General features: G+C 34.4%; 1 protein-coding gene across 16 annotated transcripts in view; it reads left to right on the top strand.

Moving 5' to 3' along the window:
* The window catches only part of C2CD6 (C2 calcium dependent domain containing 6), a 146109-nt gene extending 119925 nt beyond the window's left edge, over positions 1-26184 (top strand). For 5 of the 16 annotated variants that reach the window (XM_027591437.1, XM_027591435.1, XM_027591438.1 and 2 more), the window contains 3 exons: positions 18369-18443; positions 19579-23082; positions 25720-26184. In XM_027591437.1, coding sequence (XP_027447238.1) covers positions 18369-18443; positions 19579-23082; positions 25720-26028 — 3888 coding nt within the window. In that variant the 3' untranslated portion in view covers positions 26029-26184. Of the gene's footprint in view, positions 1-8129; positions 8294-18368; positions 18444-19578; positions 23083-25719 lie in introns of those variants that run through there. The other 11 variants (XM_027591445.2, XM_027591443.2, XR_003519452.1 and 8 more) reach the window with 10 other exon arrangements.
* The last annotated feature ends 692 nt before the right edge of the window (positions 26185-26876 follow it).

The raw sequence follows: 26876 nt of genomic DNA, 5'->3' as shown, positions 1-26876 counted from the left end.
TTGCTACCCTGAATTCCATCTCCGACATCTTGGTTATATCTGAATCCATTTGTAAATCTGTGGCATAAGTCAGTCTCTGAGTCTTTCCTATTTTGGGAGTTCCTCCTCCTAGTCATTCTGTTGAGGGGTAGTTGAAGGAATGTATAGAGTCCAAATTATTGACCACAACCCAAGCAAGATGCACCTGTTTTATAGGGACCTTAGGGTTGCTGTCCTCTTGTTTTCCCAGCCTGTCTTCTGGGGGAGGGGCCTGCCATGCTGTTACTCAGGCAACCCTGTTTGAACAGTTACCTTGCCCCCTGTGGTGGGGGATGGGCTCAGTGGAAACTGGTTTTTGGGGGTTTTTGCTCACTGGTGGCTTTCCCTGGTGGCTTTCCGTGTCTCTTCCAAGAGTCAGAACAGAAGAGATCGTTCCCAACCCTCTGCCTCAGAGCAGAGAGATTGCAGTCTGTTCTTCAGTGAGTTCTCCAGGCCACACCATCTCCGTTTCTGTCTGTGCTGCTATAAACTGCAGCGTCCTGGGTTGTGTGCCCCTCAGCAGCGCTCCTAGTCTTCGCCTCCAAGTTGGGGCATGTCTCTGCCCTTTGTGCTTCTAAAACCACCAGCTGCCCCAGTTTGCACGTGTGGCCCTGCCGCTCCGGGTTTCAGTCTGGGGAGCTGCCCTGAGGTCCTTTCCCCATCGTTACCAGTCTGTGAGTTTGTGCCCGGTGCCCAGCACAGGAGGCTATCACTCACTGGCGGTGTCGGATCCCGAGGGCTCGGCTCCCTTCTCCTTCTGTTTATCCTCTGATATCTGCTGGTGGAATCATGGCTCCCTGCTTCATACCTCGAAACCAAACACCTGTGATATTCTGTAGAGATCCAGATCTATCTTCTTACATCTCAGGCTGATTTCGTGGGTGTTCAGAGTGGTCTGGTAGATATTCAGCTCAATTCCAGGGACCAGGTGGAATAGGGCCCCCTACTCCTCTGCCATCTTTTTCCTCTCCCCCCCTATTAAGTTTTTTATATGTATTATTTTATTTAATCCTCATAACAAAGTAGGCATTGTTATTGTTTATATTTTGCAGATGAGTAAACAAGCTCAGTGAGGTTAGATAAATTGTATAAGGTGACACAGTTAGTAAGGCAGTTGGGATTTGACCCTAGAGCACATATGATCAACTGCCTTCTCCTCTTCCCCTGACTTTGAGTAACAAAAAATATATTAGTGAATGTAGCTGACAGAAAAGTACACAAGGAATTATAATATAGCATACTAGATAAACACACAGGGTGTTTATCTTGGCAGAAAAGGAAGGGTAGACATGGGTAATGAAAGGCCTTTTTAACCAAAGTGGTGATTTGGTGAGATACTATATGTAAAATATTTTCCAGTGCTTTGCACATACAACTTACATTGTTTTGGTTGAATTGAACTGAACCTTCATAGCAGTAGCATTACCAAGTCCACTCAAACAATTCATATTGTGATAAGATCAATGAGCTAGAGAAAGAGATTTTTATGTATACCTAACACAAAATATTTTGATGAAGATAAATTTTATCAGAAACATAAATTTTATCAGAAATTTACAGCCATCAGAGTCTCCAAGGGACTCAGAGCCTCTTAAGCAAAGTGCAAATGATCTTCTAAATGCCAGTGTAGTAAGATCTTTAATCATAGCTGCCCATTTTTTCTACCTGAATATAAGCATATTTAGAGCTGGAGTTTCTGTGTCTTGTATTTCATCTGGAACAGTGTCTGAAACCTAGGCACTTGACAGATACTCTGAATGAGTACCTACTATGTGCCAGGAACTGTGGATACAAAAATGAACAGAATATACTCTTGACTTAGAAGACCTTATAGTGAGGTAGTGGGAAAGACTTATTTGGGATAAACCATTATATTACAGTAACATAATTGTTTGTAAGTGAGATAAATTTACAAAGTACAATAGGCATAATCAAAGTAGCACTGACAGTTAAAGATGATTTGACAAGTAGTTTCAGATTGGGCTTGACTACATATTAGCTGTGGCACTTTAGGTGCCATTTTAACATATTACCACCAAAGAAATATCCCATCCTTTATAGCTGATGATTTAACCATAGCCTTTACTACATTGGGATAAGGTATTTATCTTACTTATCTATCTTCTGGCACCTGGCACAGTAGTACAAAGTAGTTACCCAGTAGATGTTATATTTTGTCTATTTGCCATGTAGGTTTTGGCTTTTTGCTGTTATCACTAATAGTTTCTTTCTACTAAATGCTCTGTGACATCCCCCCAAAGGTGTTGGTAGTGTGTTAGGCAAATGATCACAAGTATACTCTATATTTTTTTACTCCCAAGTATACTACACTCCTCACCCCTCATAGATCACTTGCAGCCAAGGCCAAAGGTCACCTGTGGATGTGAGGAACTACATGCCACAACTTCCCAAGGATCTAGATTGGAGGCAGTCAAGGCCCACGTGGGGAGAGGGATAGCCTGCTTAAAAAAAAAAAAAAAATTTTTTTTTTTTTTTTAAATCCAGGGTCTCATGATATAAGATCCTTTGTATCCAGGATATGTTTGAAAATCACTTGGCATACCAAGAACCAGGGAAATCACAACATAAATGAGAAAAGATAATCAAAAGATGCCAACACCAAGATGAATCAGATGTTGAAATAACCAGACAAGGATTTTAAGCAACCACCAAAAAATGCTTCATCAAGCAATCAGAAATTCTCTTGAAACAAATAAAAATTATCAGCAGAGACACAGAAGTTGTAGAAACGACCAATGGAAATTATAGAACTGAAAAAGACAATAGCCAAAATAAAAATCTCACTGGTCGGGCTTAATAGTAGAATGGAAATGACAGAGGATAGAAGCAGTGAACTTAAGGAAATATCAATAGAATTTACACAATCTGAACAACAGAAAGAAAACAGACTGAAAAAACTTAACAGAGCTTCAGCAAAAGAGTTAACATTCATATTATTGGAGTTCCAGAAGGAGTGGAGAGAGACAAGGAGAGAGGAAGGAGAAGGATAGAAGGAGAGGGAGGAGAAAGAGGAGGAGGGGGAGAAGGAGGAGAAGAAAAAAAGAAATGATAGAGTGAAAGAAAGTATTTAAAGAAATAGTTGCTGAAAACTTACTCTATTTGGTGGAAGACATAAGCCTATAGATTCAAGAAACTGAGCAAGTCTCGAAGAGTATAAATCCAAAGAAATCACCAGGTCACATGATCATTACACATTTGAAAGCTGAAAAAAAAAAAAAATCTTGAAAGCAGCCAGAGAGAATGCATTACCTATAGGGGAGTACCTATCTGAATGACTGATTTTCTCATCTAAAATCATGGAGGCCAGAAGGATGCAGCACAACATTTTTTCAAGTACTGAAAGAGAAGAACTGGTAAATGTGAATTTTATACCCAGCAAAAATTTCCTTCAGGAGTGAAGGAAAAATAAAGACATTCTAGATAAAGGAAAACCAAGAGAATTTGTTGGTAGCAAACAGATTCTTAATGAATAGCTAAAAGAAAGTCTCTTAAAAAAAAAGAAAAGAAGGGAGAGAAGGCTTGGGACTTCATAAGAAAAGAACATGAGAATGGGCAAATATTACAGACTATCCTACTTCTCATGAGTTTTAAAATAATATGTGATGGTCAAAGCAAAGATTATAACACCATCTACTGTGATGCACATTGTAAGTAGAGGAAATACTTAAGACAATTATATTTTAAAAGTGAAGGGACCTCGGGGTGCCTGGGTGGTGCAGTGGGTTAACTGACCAACTCTTGGTTTAGCTCATGTCATGATCTTACAGTCATGAGATCAAGCCCCATGTCAGGCTCTGCACTCAGCGCCTAGTCTGTTTGGGAATCTCTTCTCCTCCTGCTCCTGCCTGCCAATCTCTCTTTCTTTTGTTAAAATAAATAAATAAATCTTTTTTTTAAAAAAGGGAAGGGGCCTAAATAGAAGTAAGATTTCTCTACTTCACTTGAAGAGGTAAAGTATCAGTTATCATAGATTGTAATGTTATGTAAATATAATACATAGCATAACCACTAAGAAAACTATAAAAAGCAACACACTAAAAAACAGTATAAGTAAATCAGTGTGGTATTCGAAGAAATATTAACCCACAAAAAATAAGAGAAAGAGAGGAATGAGAAGTAGAAGAAATAAACAGAAAACAAATAAAATGATAGACTTAAGCCCCAATATGTGAATAATTACTTTAAATGTAAGGGGTCTAAATACATCATTTAAAAGATAGAGTTGGCAGGGTGAATAAAAAATATCCAACAATATGCTTTCTATAAGAAATATTTAAGTTAACAAAAGAGTGGGAAAAGATATGACATGCAAACATTAATCATAAAAAGCAACAATGGCTATATTAATATCAGATAAACTAGACAGATTTCAGTACAAAGAAAAAAATTAGAGACAAAGAAGGATGTTATATAATAATAAAAGTATCAATCCAACAGGAAGACATAATAATCCTAAAGTAACAGAGCTGAAATAGGCAAAATCTGATAGAGCTTAAAGAGAAAATAAAATCCACAGTTAATTGGGGATGTCAACAGCCCACTCTCAGTAATTTATAGAACTGCAAGAGAGAAAATCAGCAAGAATGTAGAAGACCTGAACAACACAATCAGCCAACAGACTCTGATACTCTACCCAATTTGTTTTCAAGTGCCCATGGAATATTTAGATTTTATGGATCACATCTTGGATCATAAAACCAAGTTCAGCAAATTAAAAATAATTAAAACCAGAAGTTGAGTTCTCTGACCACACACATCTTATTTGAGTAACACTGTAATAGGTTTGCATGTGAGGAAAGTCCCTTACAACATCACACCATCTGGAGGCCATAGCACAGAAGCCACCACTCAGAAGGGGAGGATGGCAAGGAAATTTGTGGGGGACAAGGTTTTTAGAGAGGGTGTTGTATGTCTAGGTGATTTCATGCAATAGCTTAGCAGGGACTCTCTAGGTCAGAGAAGTCCAAAGGCAGCAGGGACTAGAGGACTTTATGTCCCCAGGATTTACCTTATCTATGGATAGCATGTATTGGGCACAGTTTCATGAGCTATGCAAAGGAGGTGGGCTCTAAATAGCTAAAAATATGCTTTTTGGAGGTTATTTTTAAAACAATTGGATGTGCATAAGTTTTAGTTTGGTGTTTGCAGGCTTTTGAGCCAATGGGTCTCAGCCTATTATGAAGAAGTAAACAACCTGGTGAGTGGTCATATATATCTTTGTCTATATACATAACATGGAATCAAACCAGAAATCAATAACAAACAACAGAAAAACCTTCAAATACTTACAAATTAAACAACACACTTCTAAATAATCCTTGGGTAAAAGAGGAAGTCTCAAATGGAATAAAATAGTACTATGGCCATTAAAAAACTTGCATTAGTAATTTAAAATCTCCTGGAAAAGAAGTGTCTGGGCACAGATGGTTTTACTAGAGAATTTTACCAAGCAATCAAGAAAGAATTATCACTAATTTTATACAATCTACTCCAAAAATCAGAAGAGAAAGGAATACTTCCCAGCTCATTTTATGAGGCTATTATTAGTCTTATACCAAAACCAGATACAGTACAGAAGGAAGGAAGGAAGGAAGGGAGGAAGGGAGGGAGGGAGGGAGGGAGGGAGGGAGGGAGGGAGGGACAGGAAGAAAGAAAGACACAAGTCAATATCTCTCATGAATTTAGATGCATAAATCTTCAACAATATATTAGCACACTTATACAGCAATGTATAAAAAGAATTATATATCATGTAACACTGGTTCAACATGGAAAAATCAGTCTGTGTAATTCATCATATACAGATATGCAAGGCTGGTTCAGCATTTGAAAATCAGTCATATAATTCACCACAGCAATAGACTGAAGGAGAAAACTCATATCAACTGAAACAAAAAAGTTTTTTGCAAAATTATACACACAATCTTGATTTAAAAACTCTCAACAAACTAGTATGAGAAGGTAACTTCCTCAATTTGATAAAGCACATCTGCAAAAACCTATAGTTTACATTATACTTAATGATGAAAGCCTGAATGCTCTTCTTCGAAGATCAGGAACAGGTCAAGGATGTATGCTCTTGCTACTCTTTTTCAATATAGTACTAGAAATTTTATCCATTGTAATAGGACAAGAAAAGGAAATAAAAGTCGCACAGATTAGAAAAGAAGAAATAAAACTATATTTTCAGTTGGAACGATTGTCTATGTAGAAAATACCAAAAGGAGTCTGCAAACAACAACAACAACACATAATAGAACTAATAAGTGAGTTCCACAAGGTTGGAGGATGCAAATTCAAAATGAAAAAATAGCATTTCTATATACTAACAACATGTGGAAACAAAAATTTAAAACATAATAACATTTACAATAACTCCAGAGAAAATTAAATACTTGCATATCTAAGAAAACATGTACAGGATCTGTATGATAAGAATCAAAGGCCTAAATAAATGGTGGGACATACCATGTTCATGGATTGGAAGACTCAACATAGTAAAGATTCCAGTTCTCCCCAGATTGACCTGTTGATTTAATATAATTTATTTCTTTTAAGTTTTTATTTAAATTCCTCTTAGTTAATATACAGTGTAATATTAGTTTCAGGTGTATAATATAGTGATTCAGCAATTCCATACAACACCCAGTGCTCATCACAATAACTGTACACCTTAATCCCCATCACATATTTCACCCATTCCCACCCCCCACCTCCCCTCTGGTAACCATCAGTTTGTTCTCTATAGTTAAGAGCCTGTTTATTGGTTTGTCTCTCTCTTTTTTTCCCTATGCTCATTTGTTTTGTTTCTTAAATTCCACATATGATTGAAATCATACAGTAGTTGTCTTTCTCTGATTGACTTACTTGCTTAGCATAATACTCTCTAGGAGCCTTACTCATAATAGCCAAAAAGTAGAAGCAATCCAGATTGTCCTTCAACTGGTGAATGGCTAAATAAACTGTGGTAGAGCCATACCATGGAATAATAGTAATAAAAAGGAACAAAGTATTGATATATACAACCTGGATGAATTTCTGGAGAATTATGCTGAGTGAAAACAACCAATCCCAAAATGTTATACACTATATGACTCCATTTATATAATATTTTTGAAATTACAAAATTATAAAAATGAAGAACAGACTAGTAGTTGCCAGGCATTGAAGTGGCAGCAGGAGAGGAATGGATGTGACTATAAAAGGACATTAGGGATCCTTGTGGAAATATTCTGCATCTTGACTGTACAATGTCAATATCCTGGTTGTTATATTTTACTACAGTTTTATAAGATGTAACTGTTAAGAGAAACTGGATAAAGGGTCCGTGGGTTCTCTGTTATTTCTTACAACTCATGGGAAACTGCAGTATTTCAAAATAAAAAGTTTAATTTTTATAAGGGAAAGAAAAAGAAAACTTACCTTAAATATTTTCTTTAACGGTGGTAGTCAGACCTGTATAACAATGGGTAAAACTTAATTAAATTGAACAAGATAAATTCACTTGGTAAACCATAAAACATAGGTTATATGCAATTAACAGATTTAAAAGTTTGAAAGAATCTATCACCTAGGGCAACGAGCTTGTAAACTGAAGACATATCAGAATTCTAGAACAAGCTCTTAAAAGTCTAAAGTAATTGCTTCACAAAGTCACAAAATCTTCAGAATTCTGTGGGGAAATAAACTTTGAAGTTGTTTGAAGTTAAAAGAAGAGTTTTTTATGAACCAAGGTAGACAGTGTGTTAAAGAAATGCAGTATTTTGAGACAAACTTCTGGAGTGCTAATCTGAATTGGAAAGGACTAACAAACATCTCTTTCAACTCATAGCTGATTCAGGTGACAGTCTTTCAATAGTTCCTTCACATTTTTAGAGCCCCTTCATAAATTAAGATTTTCAATATATACCTTAATTAGTTTCTATTTAAACCCTGACCATGATGGGATGCTAGATCATTTCCCCAAAAGTCAGTATGAAAGAAAGATGGGGAGGAATGGGGAATTTGATTTTACCTACCATTTAAAGGCATTGTTTGGTGGATGGTAAGAGAATTAGTATTATATAGTAAAAAGACCTTGGATTTTACAGGCAGAAATATCTAGGTTCAAATCCAGATTCTTCCACTTTCATGGTCATATAACTTTGGGCAATTTACATCTGAGTTTCAGTTTTGTCATCTGCAAAATGATTATACTATCATCTATTTCAAAGAATTTTAAAGGGCTTGGAACATAATAGTCACTTGCTAAATGGTAAGTATTATATTTATTCACCTGTACAATATACTATAGGATAAATATGAGAAGTAGACTTGTTGGATCAAAATGTATGAGCATATTTAATTTTGATGTATATACTGCCAGATCATCCTTTAAACCAGATTTGCTAATTTGCATTTGCACCCAAAATGTAAGAAAATATTCAGTATTCCACTCCCTATTCATTTTAGTTTTTGTTAATTGTTTGCACAAAAATGATATTCCATTGTCATTTTAATTTGCATTTTTCTGATTTTTAATGAATGAACAATTTTCATGTGTATATTATCCATTTGTATTTCTGTTATTTGACTCCTTATAATCTCTGCCCATACACAAATTGGGTTGTGTGTTTATGTGTGAGAATGCTTTATATATTTTGAATAACAATGCTTTGTGATCTATGCTGTTTATTACCTATGTTTTTTAACTTCTTCGGGTCCCTTATAGCAATTTTAAATATTTATGTTGTCAAATCTGACAACTTTTCCTCTGTGGCTGTTAGTTTATATCTTTTTTAGAAGGTATTTCTCCACCCCAAGATTATGTCAATATTCTCTTAGATGTTTTCCTAGTATATGCTTTTTATGTTTACATATGTTTAGTTCATTTATACTTTTTTTCTGGTATGAGGTAAGAATTTACTGATATTTTTGCTGAAACAGATAGGTAGTTGTTTCAACACAACAGGCACCCTCAGAGATATTGCAGGTTTGGTTCCAGACCACCACATAAAGTGAATATCACAATAAATCAAGTCAAATGCATTTTTTGGCTTCCCAGTGCATATAAAAGTTATGCTTACACTGTACTGTAGTCTATTAAGTGTGCAATAGCATTATATCTTAAAAATGTACATACCTTAATTTAAAAATACTTTATTGCTAAAAATGCTAAATATCATATGAGCTTTCAGCATTGTAATAAAATGATCACAAATCAGCACAAGTAAAATTATAACAAAGAAGTCTGAAATATTGTGAAAATTATTAAAATGTAACACAGAGACACAAAACGAGCAAATTCTGTTGGAAAAATGGCACTGATATACTTGCTTAACACAGCGTTGCCACAAACCTTCAATTTATTTAAAAAATGCAATATCTGGGACGGACAATAAAGCAAAACACAATGAAGCTTGCCTGTACATTTTAATTGTCCATATACTTATAATATTTTTATCTATCAGTATTCCTTCCTGAGGATATCATCCTTGCCCCAGCTCTAATCCTTGGTGTAGTTGGCAAACTTGACACTGTCTCTGTGGCTACAAGGATAACCACATAATTTGATATAAGAATATTAAGAGAAGTCTTTATTCTTTTATATCAAGAACTAGCAGTGGTCTAAGAGAGAAAAAAATAAGAAACCAACACAGAGGAAGAAAGATACAAGGAGATAGTGACTTGGTCACAGTGAGTCCCTGGAATCAGATCTCCTAGTTATATTAGCCAATTAATTTCTTTTTTTATGAAGTATTTTATTTCTAAATAAATATATTTTATATTTTTGGTTATAATCCAAGATGATATTATTGATTTTTTGTGTAAATTTTTCCGGCTTTAGCCAATAGCAATTCTTTCAGTGTGTCCTGTGTCCCTTTGACATGCCTCCATCCTTTTGTCTTTTGAGTACTTTCCTTTTTGTCTATAAGATATTCCAGGCTTATGTTGTAACTTTCTTGCCCCAGTCCTAGAATCAATCATTTCTACAAGGAGCCCTGGTATTTTTACTGGAGAATGATATTTTGAAACCAGGCTGGGAGTTGGGTGTATTGTTGCTATTGTGTCTGGGCCTTCTCAGCAGACAGTTAAATAATATAAGTGTGTATACAAACCATGCATATACATATAGCTATATTTGTTTCTGTATATATCTCTTTCTATATTTTGCTAATTTTAAGTTTATACTGGTGTCTCTGAATCTATTCCAGTATCACTGAGTTTATTCTAACCCTCTTTTCTTGCTTGTATCTAGTGTAACTTTTCTCTCCCACAGTGAGAAACCTGGCTGTCATCATCCACTATACATTTATTTATTCCAACCCAATGTAAATGCAAAGCAGTGTCAGAATTACTAAATTATACTACACCCATGAAGAACAAACTTACTTACTAGCACACATTGTTTATGTACAGTTTACTTTGTCTCTAGCCTTTGTACTTTCCAGCCAAAACATTATTTTTCAAAGTTACTAAGGTCACTTCCTTTTTTCTCCTGCCCCTTTCAGTGTAGTCATATATCTTACATTTGTAATAAATACAGTTGGATTCATTTGTCAATTTCTGCATTATTTCTTGGCTGCCAACATTCTGTTTTTTATTGTTTTAGTTTTAGTTTACATACATTAATATTCATTCTTTGTGAAGTACAGATCAATATATTTTGGCAAATGGATAGTCATATATTTTATAATTATTTAAATTAAAAAAAAATGTCTATTGAAGTTTTCTCATTCCACTTGAGTCAGTTTCACCAAGACTTCCCTATATGCCACTGGCACCTTCCCAGACTGCTTATTATGATCAACCAGTCATCTGTACCTTAATTTTTCATTTAATAGCACATTAATAAAAAATTAATAAATGTGCTATTAAATGTGCTATTAAATCAATTTCATTACTTTAAGTGGCTGTAATGTTATTTTAATAACAATAGCCAATAGTTTTTTTAAAATTAAAGTATAATTAACATACAATGTTATATTAGTTTCAGATGTACAACATATTGATTCAACAATTCTATACATTATTCAGTGCTAATTATGTGTGTGGTCACCATCTGTGACCACATATTGCCACTGCAATACCTTTAACTCTGTTTCCCATGCTGCACACCCATCTCCATGACTTACTTATTTTACAACTGGAAATTTGTACCTCTTAGTCCCGTTATCTATTTTGCCCATCCCCCCCCACCTGCATCCCTTCTGGCAACCACCAGTTTGTTCTCTGTATTTAAGAGTCTGGTTTTCTTTTTTTGTTTGTTTATTTTGTTTTTTTTAGATTCCACATTTCATTCTTTTTTATAATAATACCCAATACTTTTATTGCAATTTCCTATATTAATATCTTAATACTTTAACTCATTTAATCCCCATAACAATCCTGTGATGTAGATATTTTTACTTTATTTTATATGTGGGAAAGTTAAGTCATGGAGCAGCCAACTAATCTGTCCGAGAACAATAAAGTGGTAAGCCTGAGTTTTGAACTGAGGTGGACCGGCTCTGAAGTCTGTGCTGCAAACAACTAAATTCTACTATCTCTTATTGTGAGCCTGTACAATAATTATTTAATCAATGCCCTATTAAAAATGCCTTTTGGGGGGAAAAAAAGAATGCCCTTTGTAGTTTTTTGTAAGTTTTAAGCTTTTATGTTTTCCTACCCCCTAGCTTTTTCTTTTTAATTAAAATTACACCTACACAGTCCCCCAAAAATCAGTCTGCACAGAAGGGTATAAAATGAAAAGAAAAAGTCATCTTTCTCCACCCATAGCTACACTATCAGTTTCATTTACCCAAGACAACTACTTTTAAAGTTCTTCTGGTAAGTTTTATTATAGTTTTAAATTATGTAGTTCAAACTCTATTTGATTTATCAACTAATCAGCTTCAGGTAGAATGTGTTGATATCATACTCTGAAAGATGATTTAGAGCATTTATACTATTTCAAACTTTCCTTTTACAACTTTTCTTCTCAGTTTTATTAAACATTATTTTTAAAATTTTTCTAATGATTATTTGTAATGCTCTAATATGTTTGAAATATTTCTTGGCATGTAAACCAATAGGCATTATCTACCAACTTCCTACTATGGAAGAAGAACAAGTTTTTTTAAAAATTTCATTTTCTTGTCCCTTCCATTTTTTTGTTGTTGTTATTGTTATTCCTATAGTGTCTTTTCTTTGTTAAGGTTTCTAATACATTCTGTTATATTGCTGTAGTTAAATCTCCCATGCTTTGTTTATAGATTGAGTCTATTTTAAATCTAAGAAAAGTTAATTTATAATTGTTATAATATATATTATATATTATCATAATTTATATATAAATCTCTGCTGAGCCAAATAATGTATATGATAGATCCATGAAAAGTAAATGTCACACTTCTGCTTCTAGTAAAGATGGAGTTTACAGGGATATGATTTATCTTCCTTCCTTAAACAATAAGAAAACCAAAAAAAAATTATGGAAAGGTAGTTTTCAGACATTGGGAAGATGGCAGCATGGGACTGTGATTTTTTTTTTTAATTTTATTTTATTATGTTAGTCACCATACATTACATCATTAGTTTTTGATGTAGTGTTCCATGATTCATTGTTTGCATATAACACCCTGTGCTCCATACAATACATGCCCTCCTTAATACCCATCACTGGGCTAACCCATCCCCCCCTCCCCTCTAAACCCCTCAGTTTGTTTCTCAGGAGACTGTAATTTCTTAGAGAAAAGGACAAAGTGAGCCCTACAATTGTACCAGTTTTCTGCACAGCAGCACCAGGAGGGAGAACCAAAACAGAGCTTGGAGGTATCACTGAATTGAAGAGAGGGAGGGAGATTGGAGTTTGGTGGGCAGAAGCAGAATTTGTGGAGTAGAGTACCAGAATGGAAGGAAATGTAGAGCAAGAAATCTCCAGATAACTGTGAAGGAGGTCCCCTTCAGTCTTTGAGATTAATCTGAGTAATGAAATACTGGAGGCAAGAAAAAGAACCACTGAAAAGGATTGAGTAGAACATTCTAGGAACTCACATAGCTAGAAATAAACCATTTTCATCTATGCCAGAGAGGAAGGATTCGTAACACATGTGACAGCAAATAGAAGGCCATAATCTTAGTGGAGAGACTAAGTCAGCTCTACATTAAAGGCTTTTGGACAATGCCACCTCACCACCAATAAAGCTTAAAAGCAAGCTTTGAAGGAGTCTGTTTCCAAGTATCTTAATATGTACCAAAATAAACCAAATACTAGATTAAGAAGAAAGCAAAATCTAGTAACTAAAAATGTAAAATTTATCATTCTCAGCATCCAATTAGGAATTACAGACATACAAAAACAAGAAAATATGACCCATAATGCAGGGAAAAATCAATCAGTAGGAACAGACCTAGAAATGACAGAGAAGATAGAACTAACAGAAAAGGAGGTTAAAAGAGCTATTACAAATATATTCCACATATTCAAGATAGTAGAATAAACATGAACATGATGAGGAAAGAAATGGAAGGTATAGATAGACAAAATGGAATTTTTAGAGATGAAAAAGGAAGTAACAGCACATTAGATGCTGCAAAGGATCAATGAACCTGAAGACACAGAATTAGAAATTAGACAAAGCAGAATGAGAAAAAAGATTTTTTAGAAAAAGTAGAGCATCAGTAACTTATATGAAAATATCAAGTGGTAAAGCATACATATAATTGGAGACTTATAGGGAGAGGAAACTAAAAAATGTATTTGAAGAAATAACCGTCAAAAGTTTTTCATATTTGGGCGCCTGGGTGGCTCAGTTGGTTAAGCGACTGCCTTCGGCTCAGGTCATGATCCTGGAGTCCCGGGATCGAGTCCCACATCGGGCTCCCTGCTCAGCAGGGAGTCTGCTTCTCCCTCTGACCCTTTTCCCTCTTGTGCTCTCTGTCTCTCATTCTCTCCCTCTCAAATAAATAAATAAAATCTTAAAAAAAAAAGTTTTTCATATTTGATGAAAACTATAAACCCACAGATCCAAGAAACTCAATGAACTCAAAGAGCATAGACCTAAAAAAAAAAAAAAAATTCTCAGACATATCATAATCACATTGCTGAGATTCAGTGGTCAAGAGAAAACCTTAGGGGGAGTGGAAAGGAAGGCACATTTGTAATAGAGGAAGAAATATAAAAATAACAGAGTTTTTGTTAGAGACTATGTAAGGCAGAAGACTATAGGAATGTAATCTTTAATAGAAGGAAAAAAATCACCAACCTAGAATTCTTGAACCAGTTATAACATTTTTCAAAACAGAAATTAAAATATCCTTTCAGCAAGCAAAAGCTGAGAGAATTCATTGCAAGAAAACCCCCACCATAAGAAATGTTAAAGGAAAGGGATACAAACAAAATGGTGGAATAAATAGCTCCAAGTTCTTGTTCCTCTGAAAAAAACTGAAAAAGGATCCAGAAGCTATCTGAACCAGCTTCATGGGAGCTCTGGAAAACAATCAAAGTTTATGGCAACCAAGAAAATACCCAATGAAGAAAAAGCCATCTTCAAAATGGTAGGAAATTTCATGGCATTTTTACTCTTGCTCTACTCCCTCCTAGGATGGCAGCACTCTTGGTCTTGAGCAGTGGCAACCCAGTTTCCAGTTACCTTCATTGAAGTAGATAGAGCATAGGAAGACCTTATGTGCATATCATTGTGTATTTATGTTTTAATCTTGCTGGGTGGATACATGAAAGACTGACCAGTTGAGGTCTGTCTCACATGCAGGCAGGTTTGTTAGGTTCCTGTCAGCTGAGTCTGCCTCTATTTTAAGATAGTCTCTCAGAAGATTCTTCCAACAACTTCCAATTACGTGTGGTTGGCCAGAAACTTGTCACATAGTTACACTTATCTTCAACAGAGGCTAAAAAAAAAATTTTTTTTTAGCAAGGGACATTTCTACCTAAATGCTAAAAATTTTATGTTCTTGAGATAATATATATTGTGGGAAGGCAATTATCAGTCTCTGTCACAGAGAACAAGAGACTAATTAGGAGACTAGAAGAAAGAGATGATAGTGGCTTGTGCTACAGTGTTAGTGGGGTTGATGGTGAGATGTAATTGGACACTTGATAATATTTTGAAGGCAGAAACCACAAGACTTAATGCTGGATTAGATACGGTAAGGAGAAGGAGAGAAATAAAGAGTGAAACTTAAGTTACTAGCCAGTAGATGGTAGCACCAATAACTGAGATGAGGAAAACTTAAAGGCCAATGTTTTGTGGGGGTTTTGGAGGGAGGGAGGGGAGCAGCATTAGTAATCCAGAATTTTCTTTTGTGATAAATCCAGAATTTTCTTTTGTGATATGTTAAATTTGGGATGCCTATTATACAACTAAGTGGAAACCAATACCTTTTTGAATTTCTCACGGTTATATTTAGAATCTTTTCCAAGGGTCACCCTCTCCTCACATTCCTCAAAAATATCTCTATTTACTTTGGAGTTAGTTCTGTTTGCTCTTATTGATTCTTCACGTGCATGTGTTGATTTTCCTCATATATCTGGTAAACTTTGTTGGCTCGCTTTATATTTGTGAATGAAAGAATATGTTGATTGTATAGGTATGCTCTGTGTGACAGGCAGGCTTCCCTGGGGTGTATATGGGGATGCAAGAGCATTGGCAGGATGGCTGGGAACCCAACAACATTCCCAAAGAACCCATGTGTTTGTCTCCTAGATGGAACTTCCTTTTTCTTCTTTTTATACCTCCTCTGTTATCTAATGTGGAAATGTCAGTGACAGCAAGTTCTATTCTGCTTCCCTATCAAGGCTCAAAACTCATAGGATTTCCACCTGGGCAGATGGCACATTTTCTTTAGAAAGCAATTTTTTTTCTATTTTTTTAACTTATTATGTTCAGTTAGCCACTGTATAGTACATCATTAGTTTCTGATGTAGGGTTCATTGATTCACTAGTTACATATAACACCCAGTGCTCATCACAACATATGCCCTCCTTAATACCCAATCACCCTATTACTCCCCCCCACCCCAAACCCTCAGTTTGTTTCCCAGGGTCCATAGTCTCTCGTGGTTTGTCTCCCTCTCTGATTTCTCCCCCTTCAGTTTTCCCTCCCTTCCCCTATGGTCATCCGTGCTGTTGCTTATGTCCCGTATATGAGTGAAACCATATGATAATTATCTTTCTCTGCCTGACTTACTTCACTTAGCATAATCCCCTCAATTTTTTTTTTATGTTTTGGGTGTGTGACTGGGAAAGACAATGTTGCCAGGGGCATGTTCTCTGTATGCTGCAGAAGAGAAGATCCAGCTGTTCTGAATGTAGCTCTTTAATTAATAACTATGACAAATGCACCATCATCTGATTCTCTTTGTATATGCTGTCCTTGAATTTTTTTGTTTCTCAGGCCCATCTGATTTCTGTTGTTCAAGGCTCTAATTTTCTTAATGGGGGTTTCCATTCAATCAGTCTCATCTGCTTTCATGTTTTCTGAATTTTCTCAACTTTCTAAATCCTGGTGTCTCACCTTATTGATTTCCAGTATTGCCATGGGATTTTTCTTTTTTGAAATATTGTTTTCTGTTAATTTACTAGAACCTTGGAAGGTAGAAAAGAAGAGATCTCCATGTTTAGTCCATCATCTTGAAGCTCCTATATTGGTTTGTTTTATTGTTCTTTTCTAGCTTCCTGAGATGAATGCCTAAAGCGTTTCTCCCCAGTACAAATGTACTGGAGTTTTTTATTTATAAAGTGTTCCATGTTAATTTAAATAATAATACAGAGTTAAACAATAAAAGTTAATAGTGTCCTGTTTCCTCTCCTCCAGAGATGTTAGCATTTTATGTCCTTTCACACATTCTTTCAAGCTTATCTTAGGGAGGAGTTTTGTTTCTTTTGTTTTTTTTACAAAAAGGAGATCATGGGGTTTTTTGTTTTTTGTTTTTTTACTGTTCTTCCTCTTCTCATATATATTTCATTTATTTTTAATTTTTCTACTAAATTTATTTAAAATAATGAAATTTCAAATGTTAGGGTTCAAACTGTTTTTTAGGGAAATTCAAGGAAAGAAAAACAAAACAAGCAAAAGAACAGATGTGGAAAAGTCTGAGATGTATTTCAAGAATTCAGAGTTAGACACACTTGTCTGAAGGAGAGAAACTATAATGGGGAATATTGAGAAACTCAGAAATAGTTTAGTCAATGTGTTAGGGCAATGAATAGCAAAAGTAGGAAGCTGCTGAAAATTTAAGAATAAGGTCATGTTATTAACTGCTTAATATTAATGAACACTTAAAAGTATTACTTATAGAAACATTCATTGAACTGTTATTTTAATTAACTTGATATATAATGAACCTTCTGCTGTCTAAAGGAGATAGTATATTGGAAAGTAGTTTGTAGACTAAGTACTCTAAAAGAGATGGCGTCAAGTTTTGTCTAGATGAGTTGGCAGTGTGGATGCACATTATGATGCTTCCAAAGCATCATTCTCAGTCACTGTGGTCTTGATTGTGTAATGAAGGGAGCATGAGATAAAAATTTAGGACACTTAGGATTTAGGCTACTAATCACCTGGGTAACTTGGGAAAACAAACTTCAACTTCAGATTTTTGTATGAAACAAGGAGTAGGATTGGGTTATCTCTAAAGCACCTTTTATCTCCAAATATTCAGTGGTTCTGTGATTCTATAATTGTTCCTATACACCTTAATCTAGCACCAAGTGTTTCCTTAGGCAGTGTTAGGTCCCCATTTAGCAATTACAGGTTAAGGAATCATTGAAAATGCTTTCTAGCCCAATACAATATCAAATGCCATTTATTTATTTTTTATTCTTTGTAGGGGTAGGGGAGGGGCAGAGGGAGAAGAAGAGAGAATCCTAAGCAGGCTCCACACTCAGCACATTAACCCAATGCGGGGCTTGATCTCACAACCCTGAGATCATGACTTAAGCCGAAATCAAGAGTCAGATGCTTAACCGACTGAGCCACCCAGGGGCCCCTCAAATGCCATTTATTATCTAAAGCATTTTACAACCTTTTAAAATGAGATTATATTAATTCTGACATTTCTATTTCTTTTCTACTTTTGTTTCTGCTTGAAGTTGCTGTGCATTGTTTTGATTTTACAAATTCAATAGGGTGAATATTATAGTAGCAAGGAAGCGAAGGTTATATGTGTAAATGCATTATATATGTATAGATTTCTTTGATGATTGGCAAAGTAAATTATAGTAGTTATGAGAAAAATATTTAGATTATAAGTTTTTTACGTCTTTAATAACTATTGAAAGGATAAAATTATCTTAGGAAATATCCTTGCATTACAAACAGTCTAAAATTAAAACTTCTCTTTTTATAAGGTGATTTTTTCACCAAAGGAACACATTTTACCAGCTTTCAGACCACAATATATAGAGTTCAAACCAAAATACCAGGTGAGTCCTGAATTATCCTATCCCAATAACAATTATATTTAAGTACTAGGCTTCTCTAATACTTTATATAATTCAGTGGTTCCTAAACCAGACTACCCATTAGAAATACATGGCTGTCTTTGAAAAAATACATGTTCTCAGATTCTACCTCTGACCTGATGAATCTCAGTCTGGAAATGGAGCCTGAGAATCTGTATTTCTCAGAAAAACCCAGGGGATTCTTATATTCTCATCTGGATATCAACTAATATTTGAAAAACAGTTGCAATAAATTGTATCCATTACAATGAAGTTTGAACAACTAAGTTGAAATAAACTAAAACAAATACTAGGCTGATTATTTCACATTTTGCCATTTTCAACTGGTTAATGTAGAAGTTGTATGAACAAATATAAGAATATGTTTGAAATATTTAAATAAGAGACTTTATCTCAAAGGCTATTTCAATGATATACTAGCTTGATCCCAGAACTACAAAACTGCCCATGGATATTACACTGAAATTTCACTGTAATCCAGAATTTTTTTGTACTGCTCTTTCTTAACCATTTATGAGGTATGTATGGTATTCATCAAAAAGTAAGATTCTACTGTGACATTCTGAGGAGTGGAGGGAACTCATCATCATTGTTGAAATTCCCAGGCTTAAAAGCAGATGATATATGCTCCCAAGTTAGTCTTTAGAAATTATTTGTGATACTTCTAATGGGATATCTACTACTTGCTTTGCATTTAAATTTTTTTCTTATATTGCTACTAAAATGCTAAGAATTTATAAGGTAGAACTTAGATTCTGATGTTAGCCATTGTCTAAGTAAGTGCAGCTAACACTGGAAATTAAGTTCTTAAAAAAAAAAAAAACGATGTAGGAATGCTGTGTAAGTATTTTAAATATTCTAGGTAGCAAAAATCTCTTGGACACAAAATAGTATCAGAATTAGGAATTCTAAAATTTTGCATTAAAATTTTCATCATTCCAATTTCAGATATTTAAAAATAAAGTCAATTTTCTCTTTGTAGAAGGTGGGTGGATAGATAATTTGACAGATTGCGCAAAGAAAATTAACTAGAAAATTTATTATAAATTCAAATAAATACTACAGAACTTCTTACCTTTTATTTTTAATATTACAGTTCCAGAAATTCAACTTTAAGGATGGTTCTGATCCTTTTCTGAGGAATATAAACAAAATGTCAGTCAGAAAAAGGAAAGACCAAGATTTGTCCAAATGTAGAAACACTTTAAGCGCAGAGGTTATAGAACATGAAGACCAAGATCCTCCTTACCCAACATATTCAAAAACTGCAAGACCTACTAATAAAACCTGGCCCTGTGATCCTGGTATCACCACAGTAAAGACTTTAGACACTAAGACTAAGTTAAAGTCAGCCTGTGATCCCGATTTCATCACAGTAAAGACTTTAAACATGAAGAATAATGTAGCCCGTGATCCTAATATGACCACAATAGAGACTTTAGATACTAAAAATAATTTAAAAGAAAGACTACCAAATGTATCTCTACCTAATTTTGAAGGAGAATCATCAGTGACTGGAAATATAAATACATATCACCTCTCAAAATCATTAAGTCTTACTTCCCACCTAGAAAATTTAAAACAATCAATGATGCTTAAATCGATTTTAAGTAAAAATCTGCAAGACCTTTCAGATAAATTATTTTCTAAACCAGAGGTTCCTATGGACACTGAAGCAAGAAAGAAAAGTCATAGTTCTCCACTTCTGAGAGTTCATGATGAACCACCAAGTAGTCTGGAAAACAAAGTGTGTGAAAAAGTTCAAGATTTAAATAACTGTCTTCCAGAAAAAGACATTGTAAGTTCAAAGTCTCTTTTAAAACGAATAATTAAAGATATTCCTGCAGATTCACTTTCAGAAGGTGGACCAAGAAATTCTCCAGAAGTAGAAACAGCACTTGTCTCTGAAAAACACTTGGAAGCTGGTGAGATCAATTTTCCAATTAAAAAAAATAATTTCAAACAGAAACATTCAAATATTGAAGTGTCTAGCTCCAAACCAGGTATAAGTGACACTGCAAATGATTATGTTTTAAAGCAAATATTCACTGCACCTATCTTCTCAGAGTTGGAAATAGGAGTGAAAGAATTGAGTGAGACACCAGTAAACTTGCAGAATCAATTACCCACAGCTTGGGAGAGTTTATCTTCAAATATTCTACTTCATTATGAAGAAAACAATGATGAAATAGAATTGCCACAGGCCAAATCTGTTATAAGCCAGATAATACAAGCATTTCCTGTAGATACTCTTTTAGAATCTGGGATAATCAAAGTGATAGAATTAGATAAACAATATCAGAAGAGTTCTGTGCTGGATACAGAGACAGTCTTTGCTGAAGAAGAGCCAAAGTATTCCACAGAGGATTATTCAGAAACCCAAAGCAGAACAGAATCTCTTTCAGAGCAGAATACACTCATCATTCCCAAAGAAACCACTTCTTCTTTTAATGGAGTTGAATATATGGATGAAGGCCAAAATGTAACCCTACAAGATTCAAAATATCAGTCAACACCAGATAAAAAAGCAGATATGCTAAGTAACAGTCAGAGGTCTGATAGAGAAGAAAATGATCTAAATTCTACTTTAGAAAATTTAAGTAACTCATTAATGGGTAAACTTAATGATTCAGATGTCATAATGTTAAAATCCTTTTTAAAACATATGTTTAATATTTTTTTCAAGTATAATCAGTCTGAAAGAAAACAACCAGAAAAAGAATTAGAAAGACTGATTCAGCATCCTTTTCCAAATAATACAGAAGACCTTGAAGAAATAAAAAAGAATTTTGATAAAATAGATAAATTAGACAGAAAACCTATTTTGAGTTCAAAGCTGCGTGTATTTCTGGAAGAACTCTCAGAGTCAGAAATAAAAAATTTAAAGTCTGAACTAAGTAAACATATCCAACATTACCTTGTAGAAAGACTTTCAGAATCCGGACACATCACCAAAGAAGACTTACCAAAAATCTATCAAAATCTGTATTTGATGAATGAGAAAGTGGAACCAAAAAGGCAAAATATTTTTCTGGAAAAATATTCAGAAACTGTAAAAGAAGTCATGTCTTTTGTAAATAATTTTAATCATCATTTCATAGATAAACATTTGGAAATAAAGCTAAGATCTTTCTTAAATGAAATTCTCCAAAACTATTTCCTAAAAAACCTTTCGGAAAGCAGTTTATTTAAAGAGACAGAATCTGAGACTATCGACTCAAACATGTCTTCTCTAAGAACTAAAAGTGCTTCCATATCTTTCTGTGAGTTAGGACAAGACATTTCAAGGGGGAATTTTGGGAAAAGACTTGACTTAAACATGAAATATCCATTAAATAAATCTCTACAAAACTATCTTATAGCTTTATCAGAAAATGAATTACTAAATCTAAAAGCTGATTTAAGCAAACACCTCCAGAGCCTTTTTATAGAAAAACTTTCAAAATCAGGACTAATCACAGAAAGGCAATTAGAGGGGATCAACCAGCATATAAATTTGATCAATTCTAGTTCCATACCATTTAAATGTATAAAGCCAGATTTATCTTTTAGAAATGAAAACCAGTTTATGGAGGAGAATTCAGAAAAGCAAAATAAATATTCAAAAATTGTTCAAAAAACTACTTTACAAAAAATTCCGGAGGATAGACTTATAGAAACAGAACTAACCAAAAAGGAAGAAAAGGAATATTTTCCCTTACAGAATATTAAGGAAAATCCATCAATAATTGAGGAACAGAAAAGATACTATCCTAAAGAAGAAGCCAAAACCCTGAGATTAATTAAAGTACAACCTTCTTTCATCAAAAATACCCAAGTGATTCCATTAAATAAGTCATCAGAAAGAGTTACAGATATAGTGCTTAAACAAAGGAAAGAACATGGTTTCATCCAGCTTCCTCGAGCAGAAAATTATGATTTTAAAACAGAAATTCAAGACCCACATAGTTGGAGTGGTAAATCAAAAACAACTCAGTCAAATATTTACTTTGAAAGGACACTAAAAGCGAAGCCCCTTGAAAAAAGGGAGCATAATATCTATAAACTGATGGCACAGGAAAAACCGGAAGCAGTACTGTCACCGTATCCAAGAATTCCTAATTGCAAAATGCCAAGTGAAAATGAATATATATACAAATACACTTTTCCTTCCAGGCAGAATAACACTTTAACTCATTTCAATTTAGAGGCTGGGGAGAAATTGAAGTTAGAAGACCAGTATATTGAGAGATTGAAAGGAAATAATAACAATAATAAAAAACATCTAGTAACATTTGCACAATACAAAAAAATACATACTCTTTCTGTAAAGACAAATGGAATTTGCAATGAAAAATATGCCAAGTTCCCTGAATCACAGTCCTTTAAATACAAAGTTGTGGAAGCAGAGAAAAACTCAAAACCATCCCTCTTCCCAGAAGTATTAAAGAGAGAAAATCTAAAGCCCAAGGTCCGAAAAGAAAGAGACCATGTCAACAAACAGAAGAAGTCATTTAGCAAGATAGTTAAGATACTACCAGCTACACTGCCCACTGCAAGAATTCTAAGGAAATCTGTTCCAAGGACATTGCTTCACTGGACTGCAAGAAGAACTATACACGTAATACTGTCTTTCTAAAGTCTTCTGCTTTTGTATTTGGCAAAGTCTGTCAATAATCTACTTTAGGTGTATATGTCTGTATGCAAGTATGTGTGTAACCCTCATTGCCCCCAAATACACAGACTGTCAAACTTGAAAAATTCTTCTGACATTCAAATTCACCTCACCCAGTTCAAAATGCAGTCACAAAATCAGGGGACTGTTAACACACTTAGTGCCTTTGTATGAAATAGATAAAGGACACTCCATCCGGAGCATAAATTAGAAAAAAATCACCCTTTCCTCTGGGCAGACTCTGTTGACTGACACAGCCTGGAGTAGAGCATATAGCCCCTGTCAATGGGAAACTGGCTGGATCTCAGCCATCACTCACCCCTCAACCCAGGGCTGCTGTGCGGGCACAACCTGTACAATTCTTGGCAGTGGCTGTATCCTATGGAAACACAGCTGGGATTTTGTTTTCATGCAGCTATAAGTATATATAGTATTATGTGCCAGTTATTCTGATAAGTATTAGGGATAAGCAAAATTTATAATCTATTGGATTATGAATGGAAAATTTTTAATTTAACTTCTCCTCTCTTCTATTACCATTGCCCCTTTGCTATATCATGTGCTGAGAAACTTGGGAATTCAAATCTATTTATAATATTAACATAAAACAATTAGGAAGGTAAACCTGCTAACAGACTTTATACAAACCATTCTGAGGTTAAAAACTAGGAGTGGAAGGGACTTAGTTTTCTGGACTGCTGCTCTTTTCTCTTTGTACATATAAATAGACATGACCCATAACTCAGAGAACTCATAAATCCCAAAATGATATTACATTAAAAATTTGATGTGCATAATCCTTTGAGAAAAATAGATCTAATTTAGAACAGTTGCTTTTTTTCTTGTTTAGAACAGCTGCTTTGAATTTGCTCTCCATTGTAAAACAAATATTTAGCTTTAGTAAATAGTAAAAATAGTAGCAGGGAAAATATTATCAGTTTAGCTTATACTCTCAATGTTGGATTTCTCTTTTCTATTTAAATTTGGTAATTTAGTATTGAGTGTGTATGTACACACATGTGTGTATCCACTAAGAAAAGGAAGTAGATGGGTTCATAGTTTTGAGAAAGTACTTTCCAAAGTTCCTTTAGACAAATTGAATCTTTAATGTCAGTTTTCCAAACAAAACAATAAGTTGTGTTTATATTATATAATATGAGATCATATAGGATCTCAGAACCTTTATCCTAAGAGTGGTCAGGAGAGATAGAGTTATCTTTATTTTCCTCTGTTAAACCTAAACCTTTCTCTCCAGTGAAGTTGACAACAGAGAATTGAATGATAGCAGGGCATTTTTCAGATCATCAGAAAGACTTGCTCATCTGATTCTTTTCTAAAATCCAGGAATCTCCCAAAAGAATCAAAACAGAAGACAAGAGAAATTGAGTTGTAGGAGCATCCAGAAAAGTAACCAGTTGTGTGGGTCTCCATGCCCTTTCGCTGTTATTTCATCTGTTACTTCAGTTATTTCATCTAGTAATCAGTTATTTCATTCACATTTCACAATGTGAAGAAAGAATTATGTATTACTCACCAAAGTAGCAGAAATTCCCTTAATAATGTTCCACGTACATAAAGGGGGAGAGAAAGAATGTTTCCTTGCCTTCTTCAAACCCAGGCAAAAATGTAAAGTAGGTACAATTAGTCTTTAGACTCTATACCTCCGTTTTTGTAAATCTTTCTTGCTGCCCTAATTCTTCTTAGTCCTGCACAACCTCCCCCCACCTTCCAATTCTATTAATTCATTCACACCTTCTCTCTCAATCAGAGTAGCTTATTCCTTTGGTGTGGTCATCTCTGCAAAGTGTTAAGGGACAAGATGCTCAAGCTGCAGAGGAAACTAGTTTATACTAGTTTAAGAATGACTAATAGCTCCATACCCTCTTTGGGATAATTGTAGGTTATTATATATTTATCATAAAATAGAGCCATATTATATAAATTTGAAAAAAAGAGAAAAGGAAAACAAAACCCATAATCCCGCCACCCTAACCCAACCATCATTTTTTAAAAGTTGCTTGGTGTATATACTTCCAGTTATTTTCCTAAATGTCTTCTTTACTCTCAGAATGTACATAAAAAATTTTATTACTTTAATATAAACAGTATAATTATATCCTAGATGCCAGGCTCTCTCTATGTGTGTGAAAGTGTGTTAAAGAAGATGTTTATTAAATTTTAAAGAGTGAAAGTTTGGATGATATAAAATATGAGTTCATGATTTATATTTAGGTTTGGAGAAAATATAATATGGAGAATTATAGAATAGGCTGACTGCCTTTAGGAGTCTGACCCTTAAGGACAGCTCTCCTAAGTTTTTCTGGTTTCCAGCTTCATATTTTCTATCCCTTCTAAAATAACAGATCCTTTAAAACAGTAAGATTTTTTTTTTTAAACATGGTTTCTATGATAGTATCTAATAGGAGACATTGGGTGTAGGATCTAAATTTGGGGACTGCCTATAAAATATTTAATGCTCTCATTCTTTGTCTTTAGCTGTTGATATTACACACTTCAGTTCTTGTAAATTTAAAATGTACTTTTAAGAAAACTAACACACCAACCTGATCTTTTAATATTTAGGATTGTTCGGATAGATTTGAAGATATACCTGTGACCTCATTTAAGCATGCTGAACAAGCAAAATCAAGAACAAGGCTTTTAGGAAAAAGTCCGGATGATAGCCATAATCAGTTAAAACACTTTTCAAGACCGAATACTGCTCCAGAGGTTCACAAACGGCGAGAGAACTACAGCGGAAAATTTACAAGTCCTCGAATGGTTTCAGCAGGCTTAGTTCACATAAATGATGCAATCCCAGATTATGAAATCCATAAAATGAGGCAAAAAAGAAAATTAAAAGAGAATATTGAAGTGTTCGCTCATTTGTGATATTATCCAAATGTTAAAAATTCAGAATGATATGTAAGGCCAACAGTCGATTTCTCCAATTAACAAAATGGTTTGGAGATCTGTCCTTTTGTGGGATAGAAGTCAGCAACCAAATTTCATCTTGTTAGAACCATTTTGTTTTAATTAAAATGAAAAAGAAGCACTTTTGATGTAAATGTGTTTTTGTTTATGAACCTTAGGGAACAGACCAAGAAATACACATTCAGTTCATATTTGTTAAGTTTTATTTCCCAGCTTTTCCCCCTTTTCACTATATAACAATACCACACCAGTTGATAGTTCTCTGATTTCCCAAATCTTTGTTATTCTCTAAATTATTCCTGTCTACCCAGTTTTCAAGGTCTATATTTGCAGTTATTTATGTTTAGCCATTTGTTATGAATATATTCTTATTCTTCAGCTCTAATTATATTTCCAGATTCAACAGTATGTAATTTTCTGGGCTTAGAGAACATCTGTTAATTTTAATATCATCTGATATTACAACTTTTACACGATAAATAAAGATAATAGATTTAATAGCAATTCCTGAGGCACCTCCTATACTGGATTGACTCTTCTAACTTACTCAAAAAACTATGAAAGGGCCTCTTTAATGGCACAAAATGTAAGAAACCACATAAAACTGTAGAAATTGCATAAAAATTAGCAAAACCCAACATATGATTTAAATCAGAGACTTCCTGGGGCACCCAGGTGGCTCATTTGGTTAAGTGTCCAACTCTTGATTTCAGTTCTGGTCATGATCTCAGGATTGTGAGATTGAGTCCTGTGTTGGGATCTGCACTGGGCCCCTGCCGCCCCCCTTTCTCCCTCTCTAAAAAACA

This window comes from Zalophus californianus, chromosome 3 (assembly GCF_009762305.2).
Source record: "Zalophus californianus isolate mZalCal1 chromosome 3, mZalCal1.pri.v2, whole genome shotgun sequence".
Classification (NCBI taxonomy): Eukaryota; Metazoa; Chordata; class Mammalia; order Carnivora; family Otariidae; genus Zalophus; species Zalophus californianus.
This window is presented reverse-complemented; position numbering and strand designations above follow the sequence as displayed.